Source organism: Curcuma longa, chromosome 14, assembly GCF_044706935.1.
Source record: "Curcuma longa cultivar G26 ecotype Majalengka, Jawa Barat chromosome 14, ITB_CL_G26_1.1, whole genome shotgun sequence".
Taxonomy (NCBI): domain Eukaryota; kingdom Viridiplantae; phylum Streptophyta; class Magnoliopsida; order Zingiberales; family Zingiberaceae; genus Curcuma; species Curcuma longa.
Window position 1 is genome coordinate 717,133 of NC_133874.1, and position 21,065 is coordinate 738,197.

At 38.8% G+C, this 21,065-nt stretch overlaps 1 protein-coding gene across 1 annotated transcript; it reads right to left on the reverse strand.

Annotated features, from left to right (window-relative positions):
• Positions 1 to 8,853: 8,853 nt before the first annotated feature.
• Positions 8,854 to 9,901, reverse strand: LOC141845072 (zinc finger A20 and AN1 domain-containing stress-associated protein 5-like). Its single transcript, XM_074733107.1, has 2 exons — positions 9,765 to 9,901; positions 8,854 to 9,586 (listed from the first exon to the last, which is right to left on the reverse strand). Exon 2 carries the CDS (start codon positions 9,546 to 9,548, stop codon positions 9,054 to 9,056), a length of 495 nt encoding a protein of 164 aa, XP_074589208.1. The 5' UTR covers positions 9,549 to 9,586; positions 9,765 to 9,901; the 3' UTR covers positions 8,854 to 9,053.
• Positions 9,902 to 21,065: the final 11,164 nt, after the last annotated feature.

Below are 21,065 nucleotides of genomic sequence, written 5' to 3' on the forward strand. Positions count from 1 at the left end.
ATGGTGTACGTGAGCATTAATCCTTGTAAGTGAGCGTTAATCCTTGAACGTGAAGCATTAATCCTCTTGGTCGACCATATGGTCGACCAAGATCTCTTTGGTCGACCACGTGGTCGACCATGTCCTTGTGGTCGACCACGTGGTCGACCACTCTATCGCTTAAACTTTATTAACCGAAACTCCGACTGGAGATCGGCCGAACCGAATGGAAACTCGGCCGAATAAGAGTATGAACCTGGCCAGCCGGATAGGGACATGATCGAATGTAGAACCGGCCGATTGAAAATCCGACCGAATGGAAACCTGGCCGAAAGGAGTTAGTCAAATGAAGTCATGGTAGAAGTTGGCCGAATGGGCTTGCTGCCGAATGGGATGAAGCCGTGCCGAATAGAGAGACGGTAGAATAAATCTGGCCGAATGGAGACTCGAATGAAGATTGGCCGAAGGGTTTTGACGAGATGTAAGATAAAGCCGAATGGAAAGCCGAATGGATGGTTCGGCGGTATGGCCGAATGGACGGTTCGGCGGTATAGCCGAATGGACGGCTCGGTGGTATGGCCGAATGGACATGGCCGAATGGAGCATGGAGTCTTTAACCGAATGGAGAGCTTGTTGAATGGAGATGGGCTGAATGGAAAATCTGGCTCGGCCGAATGGTGTTGGCCGAATGGAGAACGACCTAGGGGTTTTGATGAGTCGAGAAAAACTACTTTGTCGAGAGATAGAGTCTGCCGAGGCGAGACTTCCTCGCCGAGAATCTAGGAGTCTGACCGAGACGAGAGTCTAGGAGTCTGGCCGAGACGAGAGCCTACGAGTTTGCCAAGACTTATATACTATGATATGGGAGTGATGTGCATCACCGAATCTAAAGAACAAGCATTGATGTGATGCATGCATGAATACTTAAGTAGGGAAGTAATGTAATGTGGAGTGATTAATTACATGTTAACGTGCATGTGATGCATGCATGAAATTTGAATTGCCTTGATCGACCAATTGGTCGACCAAGCCTTGGCATGGTCGACCATGTGGTCGACCAGGTCTATATTGCCGAGACGCGAGACAAAGCCGAATGTTCGGCCGAATAAAGATTGGCCGAATGGGACTTAGCCGAATGGAGTTGGCCGAATGAACTCGGCCGAATGGAAATCGCCGAATGGGATCTGCCGAGCCGAATGAGATCTGCCGTGACGAGAGAAGAGCCGAGAGGGAGAGCAGCCAGTGCTATGCTAGTCGACCACGTGGTCGACCAGCCCCTTGTGGTCGACCACGTGGTCGACCACCCCTTTGACTTGATTTTTGGCTTCGTTTTTGTGAGGGCTTGGTGCTCGTTTTTGGGAGAGCTTCGATAGTTCGATCTTAGAGAGCTTTGGTGGCTCAGAACCGGATTGGTCCAGAAGAAGCTTTGGTAGCTTAGGACCATACTAGCCGAGAGCTTGGTGCTCATGGGCGAATGGAGAGAGCTTTGGTAGCTCGTCTCCGGATTGATCCAAAAGGAGCCTTGGTGGCTCAGGACCGATTTGGCCAGGAGCTTGGTGCTGATGGCCGGGACAGGTCCGAGAGAGCTTTGGTAGCTCGGCTCGGGACCGAGAGCTTTGATAGCTCGAGTTCAGGGAGCCTAGGTGGTTCAGAAACTGATTAGGCCGGGAGCTTGGTGCGAATGGCCGGGATGGTCCGAGAGAGCTTTGGTAGCTCGGCTCGGGACCGAGAGCTTTGATAGCTCGATCTCAGGGAGCCTTGGTGGCTCAGAACCTGATTGGTCCGAGAGAGCTTTGGTAGCTCGGCTCGGGACCGTGAGCTTTGATAGCTCGATCTCTGGGAGCCTTGGTGGCTCAGAACCAGATTCCTCTGGGAGCCTTGTTGGCTCAGAACCAGATTCCTCAGGGAGCCTTGGTGGCTCAGCTGAGTGTTCAGGAGGAGGGCCTTGGTGGCTCGGTCTCCTGATTGATCCGAGAATGCTTTGGTAGCTGGTCTCGTGCATAACTATCACATTGCCTTTTCTCATATTCTGTCCTGATATTAGAATGTTCTAATGCTGCTTTTGAGTGTGCAGGTATACAGGACAAGTTTGCGGGAAAAATTCAAATAAACACTACAAGTTCCAAGGCAACTTTCGAGCTGTTTTTTCTGCAAAGAGAATTTCAGGTAAACGGCGGACGCAAGGTGGTGGCAGAATCTGCAGTTGGCAGGAAATGGAAGCTGCAGCTTTTTGCAGAGGTCCGTTGGGTACTGGAATTAAGCAGAAGTATAAAGGAGCTGGAAAAGAGGCTGAGGAGTAACTTTTGAACGTTCATTCTTTGTAAGCGCTGTTCAGAAACCTTGAGCTCAATCTGCAAGTCGAAGCTAGAGGAAGAAAAAGAGCAACGTCCTGGTTTTTGGAGAGATAGGCCTGAGTTGCAGGCGGTCTTTGTTGTTCTTCTCATCCTTAGTCTTTGACGCATTCTAGTTCTCCTTTGTCTTGTGCTTTATTTTCATATCTGTTAAGACAAAGCTGTGGAGAGGTTCCTCCACCGAGAAGGAGAAAGAATATAGCCGGTTATACCGGGGTCTGATCTGCCGAAAGATCAAGGGATCGTCCACCTTACGGACACGCCGAGGAGTAGGAGCAAGTTATCTCCGAACCTCGTAAATCCTCGTCTTAGCTTGCTGATCTTCATCTGCCTCTGATTAAGGTGTTATTTCCGCTGCATAACCAAAGATTAAGCAAGTAAAGCGAAAAGTGTGGACGGCTATTCACACCCCCCCTCTCTAGCCGTGTTCAAGAGATCCAACACACTATCCTGAACTCGAGGATGAGTTCTTTTAAACCTAGGCCGTCTGATGCAGGAGCATCTAGCAACATGATTACTTTATGTATTCCGATACAATTATATTCTCCTTTGAGCTGTGATAAGAAGAAATCGAGGCAATCAACCACTCTTTTGGGCTTTGAAGAAGGACGATTGAGGCTACCAACAAGGAAGATGATCAATGCGTGGCCTCCTAATGTCATATTTGTTAGCGGATCGACGAGAATTTCTAAAGTCCAGCAACTACTAGTGAACTTTATTGATTTGGTGTAAGACAATCCTCTTCCTGGGCGATCACTTGACATCACTCTAAATTCGAGGACGAGTTTCTTTCAACCTGGGGCGACTGATGCAGAAGCATCCAAAGATTTTTATTATTAATTTTGATAATTTTTATTTTTAGAGTTTTTGGTATTTAGAGTAGTTTTGAAAAGTTCTATTTTTTAATTTAGAATTTTTTAAATCCGTTTAGGATTTTTAGGAATTGAGTCAGTTAAGAAATTTTTCTTTTTATTAGGAATCTTTCTTTTCAAATTTGTTAAGAAAATTTTCTTTTTTATTATGAATATTTCTTAGAGTTGAGTATATATAAACATGTTATGAGTTGATGTTTAGGAGAAGAAGTTTTAGTTTAATAATAACTTCAGCAATGCCGTTTATTTCCCTATCTCCTGTTATTCTTTCGAATTAATAGGTTTTAAAATATTGTTTCCGGTGTTCACAGTCGAACCAACGGATTCAATAGTGCCCCCGGGATAATCTCTATCCCGCCCGACGTCAGGATGATATAGTCTATGTCTCATGGATCAATTTAGATATCGAGGATAGAAGGACCAAGTTATACAAAATAATAGACACAGAAAGGTTAGGTCGGATGTCGACATTCTCATCACATGAGTAGCAATGATGCATTGCTAGATGTTACTCATTGCTTATGTATCTAAAATGTTATTTTAGATACATTGCCAACATTATGAGAACCTATTGGGTCACACACAAAGAACATGTTGATTTGGAGATGAGTATAATTTAGTTTGACTAAAATATGATGGATCCGAAGATTATAAGGTTGAGTCTAATCTAAGTTAGACTCAAATGAATCCAACTATTGGATTATTGGATTGAGTCTAATCCGAATTAGACTCATTGGATTAAACTCAACCACTAAAGAGAATTAATATTCATTAATAGAGATTAATGGAGTATTGATGAAAAGGAGAGCAAAAGACAACAACCTTTTGTATTCATTGGATGACTCTTTATATTCATTAGATAACTCTTTGTATTCATTGAATAACCTTTTGTATTCATTGGATGAGTACAAAAGGTCAATTTAATACCTTTGGTGGATGATCTTTCTAGTCTCCTCTTCTTCTACTCTTGGCAAAACCATTCAAGTAGCTAGCACAACGAAAGTGGTTCTTCTCCGAAGGCTATGCTCGTACAATGAACGAAGGATGTGTTCATGTGTATACCGAAGAGGTGCGGCCATTTTGATCGTGTTGAGATCTACCAAATCAAGTTGCCGTCGGGATTGTTGCATTTTGAGTATTAGCCCTAGATCCAATTAAGTGATAAATGACTAGGTAACTTTTTGTATCATATTTTATTATTAAAGCAAAATTTTAGTTATTATATTTACTTATATATGTGCCAAATAAATAAGTATAATAATGTTCTTGGGTAATAGGTTCTAATATGTATCACATCAATTGGTTGAATTAATAGTGAGATGATGTAGAGAACACTATTCTTAACTATTCCTAGTTAAACATTAATATACAAGGACAATATTAATGCATTTAGACTAGTGTGTAGGTCAATTGATGACTTAATTTCACAAGTCATGGATATGAGATATCACATTGATACTTGGATATATATTAGAGAATATATACTGAATTGACCCACCATGAGAAAGTATCATGGACCGTTATATGAGTGTGATAAACCTTCTCATAGTGATTATTAGTATGAATAGTCCTTAGACCTCAAGTTACTACGATTCCCTACATAATGAGTTGTATACTTTGGTATCGTCAAACGTCATCCGTAACAGGGTAGAATATAAAGTCGATCACTAGGTATGCAATAAATTATGCGGAGAGATGTAAGTGATGTAGATGTGATCTATCCCTCCCATATGATGGGAGTAATATTTGTGCACCCTTGATCGAGTAAGGACTACTAAAACGCATGATCATGTTCAAATAAATCAATATGAGATATTAAGCTCATTTGCTTGAGTGAGTCTACTCGGGGATCAAGAAACACAAAGATTGATAAGAGGATGACACGGTCTATGCCTCATTGATCAATCTTAATATCAAGGATAGAAGGACAAAGTCACACATTATAATGGACACAGAAAGGTTAGGTCGGATCTCGACTTTCTCGTCACTTGCGTCGCAATGATGTATTACTAGATACCACTCATTGTTTATGTGTCTAAAGCGGTTTAGATACATTGTCAATGTTACAAGAACCTATTCAGTCACACATAAAGAACATGAAGTTTCAGAGATAAGTTGATTTTAGTTTGACTAAAATATCATCCGAAATTGGATTAATTGAGTTAAACTCAAATAAATCCAATTGAATTATGAGATTGAGTCTAATCCGAGTTAGACTCATTTAGATTAGACTCAACTACTTAATAATAGATAATATTCATTAAAAGGTTTAATGAAATATTATTAAAGAAAACGGCCAATAGACATTCTATTCATTAGATGAATAGAAGATGAAGAGTCAAAAAGAATACCAAGAGTTTTTATATTCATTATGATTTATAGGCATTAAGTGGAGGGGAAGCACAAGGGGCAAAGACCTTTGTATTCATTGGATGAATACAAAAGGACTTCTTACAATTTTGAGATAAAAATAGTGCTCATCATCCCTCTTCTTCCTCCTCTCCTTCTTCTTATCCGAAACACACAAGGTGTGTTTTTGGTCCTCTTGTCTTATAAACCATGCCAAGTTGCTAGCACAACTAAGGTGGTTCATCTCTGAGATTGAGATCGTGTTCGTGTGGATACTATTAGAGACACGTCATTCTAATAATGCAGAGATCCGGTGAATCAAGGATTGGCAGGATACGCTAAGGGCACACAACAAAGATATAGCTCTTAGTTAGACTTTGTATGAATTTTTCGCATGGATTATTGGAATGGATCATATTTTCTGCTGTGTATATTGTTGTTTTTCGCATAAGAGATTCCAACACCGTTCACGCAATAAAGGTAACAACTCGATCAAACATGTATACTACATTCGCATGGATCTCTGGAGGCATGATGCAACTAACAAGCTTAGAATCAATCGTATGTTTCTGATGGGCCAACATTTAGTCCGGTGTTGCATCATCAGGTAGTCTTAAAGAAAGAGGTGTATCTAAGACATAGGCTATCTTCTCAACCTTGAGAACAATTCTTAAATTTTAAAGTCAGTTTAAGAAGTTTGGTTTAGTCAATGTATTGGTGTCCAAAATCGAACGCAAATTTAAAGAAGTCATGTTGATTCTCTTAACATAGAAATACACACATAAGATAGATGAATTTTATTATGCAATGCAAACAATTCACATACAAATAATTCACATACATAAATGGGAGTCTCACTTACTTATCAAATTCAAGAACCCTTACTTTGAATTGGAGAGATAGTAGGTTTTCTCTAAGTAGATTGATATCCACTATAGATAAAAATAACTTTGAAGAGATTCCAACAAATCATTCTTTGTAGCAAAAGGTGAAATATGCCACCCTAGCAGCCCCATACAATTGGCTCCCATGACCATTTGTAAGGAGGTAAATTTAGAAGTTATAGTTGGCCACTATAGGTAGGGCATTTTCTCAATTTTGTTGAGATTCGACTCTTGTTTATTGTAGTAATATCTACTTCGCAGTAGCCAACTCAACCCTATCTCAGGAGCCCAACAAGTCATTCTTATTTCTAGTTGTAGGTATCAAGTACACCAATTATATATCATACATATATATAACTATTACATTATGCTATCAATTAATTAATATTTGTATAAACATCAAGTTGTAAACTCATTAATATATATATATATATATATATATATCAATTTCACCCCTATTCATATTATTGACCTTGGAGAGAGTCTAACAAATCAACGCTCAAGTTAAAGCTGACCCATTAATCATAAGATCATACCTCAATGGTCGAGCATATTTAATTTCAAATTAATCTTAGACAGAGTCCAACAACCCATGCTTAAAATTAAATTCTGATTCTTGACCATATTAATAGAAGGTGTAAGCTACAAAATTTAAACAAAGGTTTTCATATTAGGTATCATCAACTACATGCAACATAGAAAAAAATTTACATGCATAATCATGACATTTTAATATAGCATGCGTTAATCATATTAGTCATGCATATGACATGACATATATTATAGCACAAATTATGTTGTTCGTTATCTTAAATTAATTTTGGACACAAATATGTTAAAGAATTTGATTTCATAAATTACAATTCTTTTATTAAATTAAGAAATAATTTTTAAATTTAATTATATATATTAGAAAAAATTTCAAATCTAAAAATTTTTAATTTAATTAGAAAACTATTTTAAAAATTAATTTTTTCCTAATCATATTAGGAAATAATTTCTAAAATTAAATTTCTAAATAAATCTGAAAACTTTTCAAAATGTAAAAAAAATTTATATTGGATGAGGAAATAATTTCTTAATCTAAAATATCTTGACATATCTAAAATCTAATTTTAGACAATCCATAAATGTTAAACAAAGATCTACGATCTATGTTGAATACGTTGTGACTCTAATACTGCTATTGGATTTCTGATATGCGTAATTTAAAATTTTTTATATTTTACTAAACATGTAGCAGAAGCATAATAAGTATTTTATCACTAACTATGGATAAAATCTATTCAAGGAAATACACGCATACAAATATAATGGTAAAATAAGACATAAATAATTTTATATCTTTTGGATGATGCAAAGTGGAAACAACATCAACTAGCAACCTTGAGCAAGGTTGCCTCTACTGGTATCTATGCCGAGATCTCCTCGAGATGACTTTCCTGAGTCACATGTCGTGTCCCAGCTTCGATACTAGTCGAAGTGGGGAGACAAGCAATCCGAAAAAGGATCTACGATCCGATTCCGTATCCAGTTGCTCGAAGCAATCTGATAATCCAAATCAGATTAAACAGAGAGGATCACATCACCATTCGAAGGTCAAACAAATAAAAAATAAATAAAAGTGAATGATCGACATTCACCCACTCTCTCGATCCCACCAATCCTAACGTTATAATAATAAGATAATTACAATGCAAAAATAAATAACATATACTTTTTTTTAAAAAAAAAATAGCTTTGTAGATAATGGTAAGTTGGAATCTTCAAACTTCAACATTGTCCCAAAGTAAATGTGGTGAAGATAAAGGTGGTGCTCCTAGAAAAAAGAAAAGTCATTGAAGGAAGTGAAATCGATGAACCGAAAAATTGTTGATGGTGGTGAAGTTGGTGAAGGTGATGATGACGGAGAACAAAGAAGATTGTGAATAGAAGCCGATGAAAGTGGTGCTGACGGAGAACAAAGAAAACGTTTAAGATAGTGTTGTCCGTGAATAGAAAAGTCAGAGTGAAAGTGATACTGTCGAAGAACAAAGGAATTGAGGTGAAGGTGGTTATAAAGAATAGAGAAGTGAGTGGTATAGGAGCTTTGCTCGGTCGACAATGTTAAGATTAATCATTGAAGCCAACAACGATCAATGGGAAATCGGAAGACGAAAAAAAAAAAAGATTGTTGCACATGTAGAAAATGACTCTGACATTGAAATTTTAAATTTTTATAATAAAAAAAATACAAAACTTGTTAGGATCATATAAATCTGGTTTGGACAATACTGCGATGTCGATGAGCTTTTATGAAAAAAAGTAAAATAAAAATAGGATACGTGATTTGATAATTTTAAAAGTAACCTAACGTTTTAAGCATTTTGAAATCTTACCGACGTGGTTCGATAAATTATCGAATAAAAAATTATACTCTAAAAGAAAATCAATAAACTAAATTAAAAATCTAATAATAGGACAGGTTTGTTTATCAGACTTTTCCTTCACCACAACCACTAGAACAATAAAAATGAGAAGAAAGCACAACCACCCATGATTCATCCATGATCCATCATTTCGTCGGAAAGGCGATATCCCGACCGTCAATTTGGTAGGGGCAGACGGAGGAAATCGTTTCAGATCTTCCGGAGCTTCTCAGCCTTGACGACGGGGTTGGCGCGGGCGATGGCGGTGCGACCAGCCGCCTTGAAATCGAAGGTGCACCCGTGTTGTTCTGCGTAGCGGTGGGTGCCGCAGTAGGTGGCGCCGCATCGGCACTGGAATCCCGTCAGCCCCACTCGCTTACGGCAACTAGCGCACCGGCTTGGTCCCGCCGCAGCTGGTGCCGCTGCTTTATCTTCCTTCTTTTCCACATCTTCCACCTTATCTGCAACCGCTATCGCGGCAGGGGTCGTGGATGCGTTCGGGATCGAGGGACCCGAGATGGGGCGAAAGCTCTCGACGGCGACCTTAACACCGGCTGAATCCTGAAGCTGTCGCCGCTGCTCCTCCTTGACGCAGTGATCGCGGTAGCACTTGGAGCAGAGGTCGAGCGTCGCAGGACTACCAAAGAAACCGCAGTTGTTCGCGCAAAGGCGGTGACCCTCCTGGAAACGCTGCTCCTCCGCCATCCTCCTCGCCAACCTTTCCGGATCAGTCGATCTATGAACTGGCAAAGATAAAATCAACATCAGCAAAAAGATCGGCCACCAAAATCTCCACCCTTTTTAGACAAACAAATCTTTATCTTTACGGATGATCAATCCGTTGCTTTCGGCCAAAGGCAATCGAATCCACACGCGAAATCCCTCTAGAAAATTCAACACCACATAGGAAAAGGATCATACCTTGAGAGAAGAACCAAATCGCTGCCGAGAAGGTAGAAGGGAAGGCGTTAAGGAATATAAGGGAAAGGGAGGAGGTGGCGGTGGTGGAGGGTGGTTGCTTCGTTATTGTTTGGGGCTGGGAATGGAAACAGGAGACTCTGCATCCACGCCGGATCTGATATAGGGACAGAGAGGGCAATAAATAGAAATTATAAATTAAATAATATATGGAAGGTGGAAGGAAATAGAGTTGGGCTACTGGGATAAAGATAGGGGGGAACAAAATCGAAAACCAATTATTCCATTAAGGTGTGATGGGGACCTACTTCTCTTGTAATATACAACGGAGAGAAGATTGCGGTTCAACAACGTTCCTTGTTGGTTACTTAAAACGCGGTTCTCTCGCTAATCGCAATCCTAGGCACGAGAATCCTATGGATCTCGTGGAAATTGAACTTGGACAGGCTAGTGGTTACTTTGCTTACGCGAAGGGCGCGGGCGCTGAATCAGTAAAATATAAAAAAACCGCCTTCCATTTAAAAGATATCTATAATATTGTTCATTTAAAAAAATATATATTACAATATTGTTTTCAGCTGTTTTGAAAATAATTTAATTTAATATTTTGTATTAAAATTATTATTATAGAATATTATTATATTAAAATAATTTTTACTAACTTTATTAAAATTACTTAATTTAATCAAATCACTTTAATATATGATCCAAATTTTATTGCTCATAACTATTAAATAATATGTTAAAATGATATTAATAAAGTTAAAAATTTTAATCACATTAGAACAATTTTAATCAACTCAATAAATAGTCTTTAAATATAATAATTATGCACATGTATTAATTTTGTTCTAATATAGATATTTTTGAAATAAAAATTAGAGTTGAATGCCCTTTTATAACAATAAAAAAATTTATTTTTAAATTTTGCCCAATAAAAATTTTTTATTTTAAGTAAAAAAGAGGCCAAAAGATGTCAAGATTTTTTTAAAATCTTTCTTAATGAGCGGTTTGTTATTAAAATTGGTTAATTTGAAAATGAAAATTTTATGGTATAATCACTTAACTAAAAAATGATTTTGGACGAGAAGAAGTTAGCGTGGAACTTCTTGATGCGTGTGTTCAGTATAAAAATTGATTATTTTAAATTTGAAATGACGTTTTAATTGAACAAATGCAAAGACATTCTGAAAGAAATTCGCACGTTTTTGTAATATTTATTTATAGTTGAAAATATGATCAGTTGAATTAAAATAATTTTAAAAACCAAGATTTTAAAAACTCTTTAATATCATTAATTATGGACTGAAATCTCACCACAATGACAGACTATAGGAATCTATTTTGGATGATAACATTAAAGTTTTCTCTTTGCTTTTTTTCTTGTGACGTGGCATAATCGATCCTGCGGAAAATAATACATATCAAAGGGTTCATCGGGAGTAACATAGTGAGGTCTCTCTAATTCCTAAGTCATTATGAAGCCCCATAAGAGTATAATAGAAAATTGAAATGAAGTAAAAAATGCAGAAAAAATAGATGACACCACATATACATCTCCCTTGAGTCATATCCCTTATCTTATATAGGGAGAGAAGCTCAAGAAAAAAACATCCAAGAGAGAAGCCTAAGGGATGCACCTCCTTAAAGAGTTCCATTGTGACCACCACATCCCTTCTCATTATGGTAACCGTCATGTTCCTTCGCATGTCGAGAGGTCAAATTGCTCAACAAGTCGGCTAGTCAAGAACTTATGAGGTCAGATCGGCAAGTTGGGAACTTGGGAGGTCAGAATGGCTTGATAGGTCAGCAAGTCGGGATCTCGAGAGGTTAGGAAGTCGACAACTGAAGAGGTCATGACAACTTGGACTGACTCAACAACTCAAGGTGGGGCCACATAGGTGCATCATGCTGACTTGGGTCCAACAAGATAATGACCGTATCATAAGTCCCCTCCTCCGAGTCGAGTCAAGGAGCGGTAGTCTTGCGAGACTCGATTAAAATGTTCAAGTTAGCAGGATGGCAAAGTAGGTTGGAGAAATTTGGTTGATAAGGCAAAGAGTGATGGAGCCTTGGAATTCCGTTCCATTCAATTCTTGCCAAATAAAAAAATTTCTGGAGACAGATTCTTTTCAAGCAACCCTCATATTCGATCAATCATGTGATTGATCGATGCATAAGATCATTGGACTCTTGTGTTGGTATTCAGGATCCATACAAAGAAAACAATAACAACTATGCAGCGGAATGAAGTAGTTGTACCTTTCTTCTTTATAGGTTGTGTAGATGATTGTACATACCCGAAGACCTCTTGATCTTCTGCTGTATTCCTCTTCTCTTCTTAGACGTTGTGTGGGCAATGATCTACCAAGATGACTCCACCCAATTCCTTATTTTCCTCTCCTCCAAACCGATGACAATAAAAGAAAGGAGAACCTATGGTAGAGTCTCCATCTTCTCCTCTTCCTCTTTTCTTCTCTTCCTTTCTTCCTTTCCTCTCCAAGCCGCCACTAACCAAGGGAGAACTGTAGAATTGAAAACACACTAGAGGGGGGGGGGGGGGTGAATAGCGTGTTTCATGTTAAAATTAGCCCTTAGTGTCAATTCGGATTGAGCTGGACTCGAGTTGGACTCGAGTTGGACTCAAGTCAGCCAGATTGTGTGAGACTCGAGTTGGACTCAAGTCACACAAGCCAAATTCGAATTTGATTAAATGGTTATCATGCATGAGATGCATGATAATTAAAAAGCTGCATTATCTTCCTTAAAAGAAGAGAAAGATTGCCATGCATGAGATGCATGATCTTTCATTAAAAGAGGAGAAAGATCTTTTGGATGAGATGCATTGGAATTAATAAAATATTAATTTCGGAATTAATATTATATTAATTTTCCCCTTCATCCATTATATCTCATGGTGGGCTATAAAAGAGGGTGAGAGGCTCTTGATGAAGGGGTTGTTGGACACTCTTGCTCTTCCTCTTCTTCTCTTCTTCTCCTTGGCCGAATCCTTTTCACACTTTTCGATTTTTGTAAATCTTGAGTGCGTACAAAAGCGAAAACAAAGCTGAGTGCAGAAACGATTATAATTAAAAACAATTACTAATTAATTGCAAGAGCGATTAATATTAAACTTGCGGAAATGCGTGCGGAATAATGAAAGCGATAAGTGACACGTTTTATTTACTTGGTTCACAGCCCAACGCTGCTACTCGAAGGCCCACGGTCCTCGACCATTTACGATGGACAAATCCACTAAGACACTTGCCACCTTTCGGCAGCAAGTGTATCGTAAATACAAATTCAAAACCTTTACAAAAACTCGATATAATAGTAGTAATAAAATTAAATGTATACCGACTTTTGAGTTCACAGTAGCTCCCTGAAAGTAGATCTCAGCGTCTCGGTGTGAATCGGAGTGACTTGGATTGAGTACGGCACCGACGTCGAAGAACGGGAGCTTGGGAGTCGCGAGAACGGAGTTTGGATGCGGAAAAAAATATGTCCTCTCGGGTGCTACTCGCGGCTTTCTTTTATACTGCACCTAAGTCGACTCAAATGCTGATTTGAGTCGACTCCAGCTGGTGTGGCAGATGAAGTTTTATCGCTTCTGCCCATTATCCTCTCTGAGTCGACTCTAGTAGCCTCCTGAGTCGACTCCAGTAGCTGTGGCGTCAACTGCGATAAGTCTTTGACTCTGAATCAGCCTGAGTCGACTCAAAACCTCACCTGAGTCGACTCCAGGCCGAGTTGGCGAAAAATCGACGCGCTGACTTCCAGATTTCGGCTGACTCAGCTGGAGTCGACTCCAGCCATCATTTAAGTCGACTCTAGACCCGAAAAATCAACTTTTCGACCCGGAGTTAGCTTTCGTTCGATTTTTTCTTCCTGCAAAGAATGTTAGTGAAATAACATGCAAAATATAATCATCTTAAGTCAGTTCTCAGAACCAACTTAGGGTCTTAACTTCGGATCTCTAGTGAGACATTGGGTTAGACCGACGCCTAATGTTCCCTGAACGCTTCCTCACCTACTCCTCTCGAGAGAATTTACCTAATTGTCAACCGAGTCCTCCTAACTCATTGGACTTGTGCTCAACTCTGTCCTTGGCCCCCAGGATTTGCGCTGCGATTGATCCTCCTAATCAACCCAGTCTTCTGTTGCAACTGATCCTCCTAATCAGTCCAGTCTTCTGCTGCAACTTGGTCCTCCTGACCAAGCCCAGACTTCTGTTGCGGCGTGGTCCTCCTGACCAGCCCAGACTTCACCTGGTGCACTTGACTCTGCCAAAACTTCATGTTTAGCTTCCACTAGGACTTAACTTGTGTCTCCTGTATACTCAGTTCAACATGAATAGCATAATCATATACTTAACTTGATCCTAGTTCCATAATCAAAATCCTGGTTCGATCTGCTAGTGCTTTCTGCACCAACAAGAACTTCCTCTCTTTCTCTCCTTTCCAAGTCGCCACTAGCTAAAAATGAACCTTGAGAAGAGGCACCGATCTTTGTAGGATCGAAAACACGCTAGAGGGGGGGTGAATAGCGTGTTGCACGCTTTTCGATTTTCATAAATCTTACGAGTACGTGCGGAAGCGTTAACAAAAATTCGTACGGAATAAGAAGAGAAACTACGTAAAAGTAAATAAGTGCAAAAAAGTAAAGACAATTTTTTTTACTTGGTTCACAGCCCTAGACTGCTACTCCAAGGCCCACGGTCCTTGACCGTTTCCTTTGGGCAAATCCACTAAGGCACTTGCCCCCTTTCGGCAGCAAGTGTATCGAAAATACAAATATAAAATCTTTTTACAAAAGCTCGGTACAATAGAAGTAAAAGAAATTAACTTTTACCGACTTTTGAGTTCGCGCAGTAGCTCCCCGGAAGAAGATCTCGGCGTCTCGGTGTGAATCGGAGTGCTTGGATCGTGTACGGCACCGACGTCGAAGAATAAGAGCTTGGGAGTCGCGAGAACGGAGTTTGGATGCGGAAAGAAGTGATTGCTCGGCTGCTGCTCGCGGGTTTCTTTTATACTGCACCTGAGTCGACTCAAATGCCTATCTGAGTCGACTCCAGCTGGCGTGGCAGATGAAGTTTTATCGCTTCCGCCCGTTATCCTCTCTGAGTCGACTCCAGTTGCCTCCTGAGTCGACTCCAGTCGCTGTGGCGTCAACTGCGATAAGTTTTGACTCTGAATCAGCCTGAGTCGACTCAAAACCTCACCTGAGTCGACTCCAGGCCGAGTTGGCGGAAAATCGACGTGCTGACTTCCGGATTTCGGCTGACTCAGCTGGAGTCGACTCCAGCCATCATCTGAGTCGACTCCAGACCCGAAAAATCAGCTTTTCGACCCGGAGTTAGCTTTCGTTCGATTTTTCCTTCCTGCAAAGAATGTTAGTGAAATAACATGCAAAGTATAATCATTTTAAGTCAGTTCTCAGAACCAACTAAGGGTCTTAACTTCGGATCTCCAGTGAGACCCTGGGTTAGACCGACGCCTAATGTTCCCCTTGGGAACGCGTCCTCACCCACTCCTCTCGGGAGAATTTACCTGATTGCCAACCGAGTCCTCCTGACTCGTTGGACTTGTGCTCGGCTCTGTCCTCGGCCCCCAGGATTTGTGCTGCGACTGATCCTCCTGATCAGCCCAGTCTTCTGCTGCAACTGATCCTCCTGATCAGCCCAGTCTTCTGCTGCAACTTGGTCCTCCTGACCAAGCCCAGACTTCTGCTGCGGCGTGGTCCTCCTGACCAGCCCAGACTTCACCTGGTGCACTTGACTCTGCCAAGACTTCATGCCTAGCTTCCACTAGGACTTAACCTGTGTCTCCTGTATACTCAGTTCAACATGATTAGCACAATCATATACTTAACTTGATCCTAGTTCCATAATCAAAATCCTGGTTCGATCTGCTAGTGCTTCCTGCACCAACAATCTCCCCCTTTTTGATTATGGCAACTTAAGGTTTCAAGTTAAGTTCAAACCATAAATCTGCATAAGTAGATCAAATTAAATTTGCATAAAAAATTCTACATGCATGCAATTCAAGTGTGGTTTTTCAACACTCCCCCTGAATTCATTACTCTCCCCCTGAATTCATTATCCTCCTGAATATTCTGACTTTGAAAATTTGACTTTAAAAATTTTTTAAAAATTTTTTATTTTATTAAACTTGAACCTTTTTCTAATTCTCTCCCCCTTTGACATAATCAAAAAATGTTTGGCCTTTTGGGTAGAGTCCAAGCTTAATAATCTAAATAGACAAAAAAACTTTCCTTTTGGGGCGTGTGTCCAACTTAGGTTTTGGCTAACTACTAGAAAGTAGTAGCTTGACCCAGTTAGCCAAGTGTAAGTGTATCATCCCAATTTAAAAGATTTTCTTTTTATTTTTGGGACACTTAACTTGATCAATTTGAAATTAAAGTCTAAGCTTTGGTTCGATGCACTGACTTAAAGCATCTTTTGCTTAGACTAGAGGCCTATACATCTCACACCATTCTAAGTTTGGCAATCACAAACAAGGTATCTAGTGTGCTTTGTGAGATGTCCACCTAGATCTATAGGAACATGCTTTCTAGGGGGTTTGCACCTAGTCTAAGGCAAAAACTTCATTTTCTTACTTTTGAAAATAAAATTTCAAAAGAAAATAATTTTTCAAAAATACTTAGTAATTTTGAAAATCTTTTGAAAAATATTTCTAATAGATTCAAAATTGATGAATTTTTGAAAATTTCTTTTACTGTTCTACAAAACATAAACCTAACTTCAGTTTAAGCACAATCTTACACAATTTAAGCACACATAGTCAAAAACGAAAGTCAAGCGTTAGTAAGTCAACTACAAAAGTCAAAGTTAACCATAGGTCAAGTCAAATCCAAGCATCATATACAATCACCAGAATAAGTCTAAATCCAAATCAAATGTCTAGTCAGATGGTGGTGGTGTCATGGGTGGAGGTGGAGCTGGTACGTCAGGCAAACCGAGTAAGTCCTCGATCTCTACTCCAATGTCATCGTCCGGCTGTCTGCTGAGGCAAGTCTAGTGGCTGGTGGGGCTGAGGCTGCTTCCAATAAAGTCTCCCCTCATCATCTATACCAACTCTACCTAGGGTGATCTGTCTGGTGCCAATACTGTCATAATCACCATGAGGTATGATATCACCTATAGTGGTATCTACCCCAAGTGATGCAAAGATGCCTGTCAGAATGTGACAGTATAACATGTGTACTCTCCTACTAGTGACTATCGAGGAAGCATAAAGAATAGTGTGAAACATCAATAGTCCTAGATCTATGTCTAACCGGTGAGTGAAGGCATAGAGAAGGAAAGAATGGAAGGGCCTCATCTGGGTAAGGTTCCTGGTGGTCAAGGGTAGAATGCAGTTAACTATGACCCTGTACAAGACATACTCCTGAATCCTCAGCTCGGTGGAATGGAAATTGACTAGACCAGGCGCTCGGTCCTGTTGAAAGAAGTAGGTATGCATGACATCTAGGGTGACCTCCTCATGAGGCTCATCAAAGGGTAAGCTCGAATGTGGATAGACAACAAACTGAGACTGAGAAGGCCTGAATCCTATGAAATTGTTGATCATGGCAGGTGTAATAGATATGGTCCTACAGCCAACTCTAGATACAATGGTCTGATCGTTTAGTAGGTCAAGATTGTTGTAAAACTCTGAACACAAGGTTGTGTTCACAGAGGTGGTACAGAATACTAACCGATCTAAATGATAGTGTGTGATGGTCTGTACTGATAGGGGACAGGATCGTGCAAAAAATCCTCTATCCAAGGACCTACATGGAAGGGCTACATAGGTAATCTGTTCGAACCTATTCCTATGACCCTCTGTAGGGAACCTAGGGTAGTCGAGGGGGTATTATCAAAAGCAGCCTCTCTAACCCTCTTAGTACGTCTAAGAAATAACAATATATAAATAATAGGAAAAATAAAGCAAAACTATGAAAAGAAAGGAAAAAGCTGAGGTTAGTATATTACTTGGGACCCATCGTGTGGAATAGAGCTTCCCTACGGGTTGTACTGGCTCTAATAGCGGCAAAAATGATGAGAAAGTGGTGAAAATAGGGTTTCGGAATAAAAGAGTTGGTTGTCGTCGATTCTGTATTTATCTTTCGGTCTGAGTCGACTCCAGAAGGTCTGAGTCGACTCAGGTGGCGGTGTGAGTCGACTCCGGAAGGTCTGGAGTCGACTCCGACAGGCGAAAAGACATTTTAAGCGGGAATATTCTCGCCGTTTCGCTGACCAGACTTGAGTCGACTCCAATGGACTTGGAAGTCGACTCAGATCGGCGAATTTCGCCGATCTGACGGTTTGAACATTTTTAATGTTAGTTAATTAATTTAGTTAATTGATTAGTTAATTAAAATCTGAAGATTAATTAATTTTAAAGTTATTTAATTTAAAAAATTGTTTTAATTAATTTTGAGTTAAATTTAAAAAAATATTTAATTAATTTTTTAAAAAGTTATTTAATTTTAAAAAAATTTTAATTAATTTTAAAGTTATTTAATTTTGAAAAATATTTAATTAATTTTTAAAGTTATTTAAAAATTATTTTAATTAATTTTAAAGTTATTTAATTTTTTTAAAAATATTATTTGATTAATTTTTAAAAATATTTGTTGGGTTAATTTTAAAATATTTATTACCTATTCATCTCACTTGGTCTAAGTGGTCAATCAGTTAACCTATGAGTTGAGTGTGAGATGATTTCAATTTTATCTTTGTTTATTGTGAGAAGGTATCTATACTTGATCAACTTTGAGTTAGATTCAGGTTTAACCTTCAATCAATTAAGTACACATTTCAAAACTCAGGTTTGATCTGCTAGTGCTTCCTGCACTAACACGTATGATCGGGGTGCCCTGTAACAGAAGGTGAACCTTTAACCGAACTTTCCGAGGAGATCTTTCGACTATAATGAATCTTTATGAGAGATAGCTAACGGTTATTGATTGCTAGGAAGAGGTCCTTAATTGAGTACTCGGTGACAGAGGGTAGGACACTAGTAATATTGCTGGAGTGTTCGGTGATAGCGGGAGAGCTATAGAACCAGGCTATCTGGGTGTCATCTCGGACTAGTGATCGTAACATTAGAGGATTAATGATTTGATTCCGATGAAACTTGACGAGGTCTAATTGGATATTTTGGTTAGAATCTCTGCAATTATGTAATCATTGAGGAATGGTAAGAAGTCCATGATCAATCAATAATAATCTCAAGGAATCCGAAGTCCTAGGATCGTTTTTCTATTCCTTTCACTTAGCTGATTTCTCTTCAATCGAGGTCTAGGAGCTTGATTTCACTCTTACTTCTTCCATCACAATCCAAATTATGTGAACTCTCAACTTTTCTTGTGTTAGTTTAGTGATCGATTTCACGGTCCCTATTGTTGGTGCAATCTTTGCCCCAAGTGTATTGAGTTTCAATGTTTGGCTAAACTATGTTTGAAGTTAGGCAATACTTGTGATCTAACATGTGTGATGCAAGTTTGCAGGAAAGTCCAAACGTAGTCTTGGCAAGCAAAAGTCCAAGTGGGTAGTCTTGGCAAGGAAAAGTCCAAGTGGGAAGTCTTAGCAAGCAAAAGTCCAAGTGGGAAGTCTGTTAGGATGTATACTGAAAAGACTTGTCTTTTGTATAAACATTTATGAAATAAGAAATCATGTTTTGGTCAAATGATTGCAATAGGATATATTTTGCAATAAAGTCCTCTTAATTCACATTGTAGATAACTTGGTGTCTGTGAGACACAGAAGACCATGATTATTCCACTACAAGAAAATCGGTCTTTAACAACACTCAAAAGACATCGGTTTTATGTCAAAACCGATGTCTTTTACTTTTTAACAACGGTTTTAACAAAAACCGATGTCTTTGAGACATCGGTTGGAGCCTACGACAACGATTTTTGGAGGCTACAACAACGGTTTTAAAATCGATGTCTATGTGCGCTTTCAACAACGGTTTTTGAAGACTACGACAACGGTTTGAAAACCGTTGTCTATTTGCGCTTTCAACAACGGTTTTGGAAGCTATAACAACATTTTAAAACCGATGTCTATTTGCGCTTTCAACAACGGTTTTGGAAGCTATAACAACAATTTAAAACCGTTGTATATTTTCGTTGTCTTTGAGAGGTTGATTGGAGACTACGACAACAGTTTTTGGAGGATACAACAACGGTTTTAAAACTGTTGTCTATGTCCGCCTACAACAACGATTTTTGAAGACTACGACAACAGTTTGAAAATCGTTGTCTATTTACAGTTTCAACAACGGTTTTGGGAAGCTATAACAACAATTTAAAATCGATGTCTATTTGCGCTTTCAACAACGGTTTTGAAAAGCTATAATAACAATTTAAAACCGTTGATTGGAGACTACGACAACGGTTTTTGGAGGAAACAACAACGGTTTAAAACCGTTGTCTATGTCCGCTATTTTGGGACTATAACAACAGTTTTTGAATACTACGACAACGGTTCGAAAACCGTTGTCTATGTGGGACGACAACAACGGTTTTGGTAACTACAACAACGGTTTTAAAACTGTTGTATATTTTTATTTTTTTTCATTCCCTTCCTTTTAACTCGTTTTATTTTTTTGACTTTCTATGATATTTAACTATTCATTTATAAATTAATAAATGAATAAAAATTCTCTTTATATAAATATAAATAAATATTTATAAATTAACAAAAATTTCATTTATGTTTATAATTTCATTTTCATTTATGTTTTATAAAATTATTTTAATTAAATGTTTTATAAATATTTACATTAATAAATAAATAAATAAATAATATAAGTTTATTATATTAATTCATTATGTTAATTATACGTTATACGTTAATTAATAATCATACGTTTTATTACAAATAAATAATATAAATCATTTATGTTTTACAAATTAATAAATAAATAAATAATTCATTATAAATTTTATTACATTAATTATACGTTTTACGTTAATCATATTTACATTATTTTAGTTCATTGTTACTTACATTTAATTAACCCTAACACATCCGTCTCCTACCCCTTCCGCACCGTAGCCGTCCGTATCGCTCTGCTCCGCCCCGCCGCGCAACCTTCCGCACCGCTCTATCCTTCTTCCGCACCGCACGTCGCAGCACCACTCTGCTCCTTCCGCACCGCAGCTTCGCACCGCAGCACCGCTCTGGTCAAAAGGTCCGACGAAGAGAAGCAGACGGCTCCGAAGATAAGCAGACTGCTTCACCACCGCCGCCTTTCCTTCCCTCATCACAACAACAAACTTCTTCCC

Excerpts from the sequence above, each read along its gene's own strand:
- LOC141845072 (XM_074733107.1), bottom strand. The coding sequence starts at position 9,548 with ATGGCGGAGGAGCAGCGTTTCCAGGAGGGTCACCGCCTTTGCGCGAAC.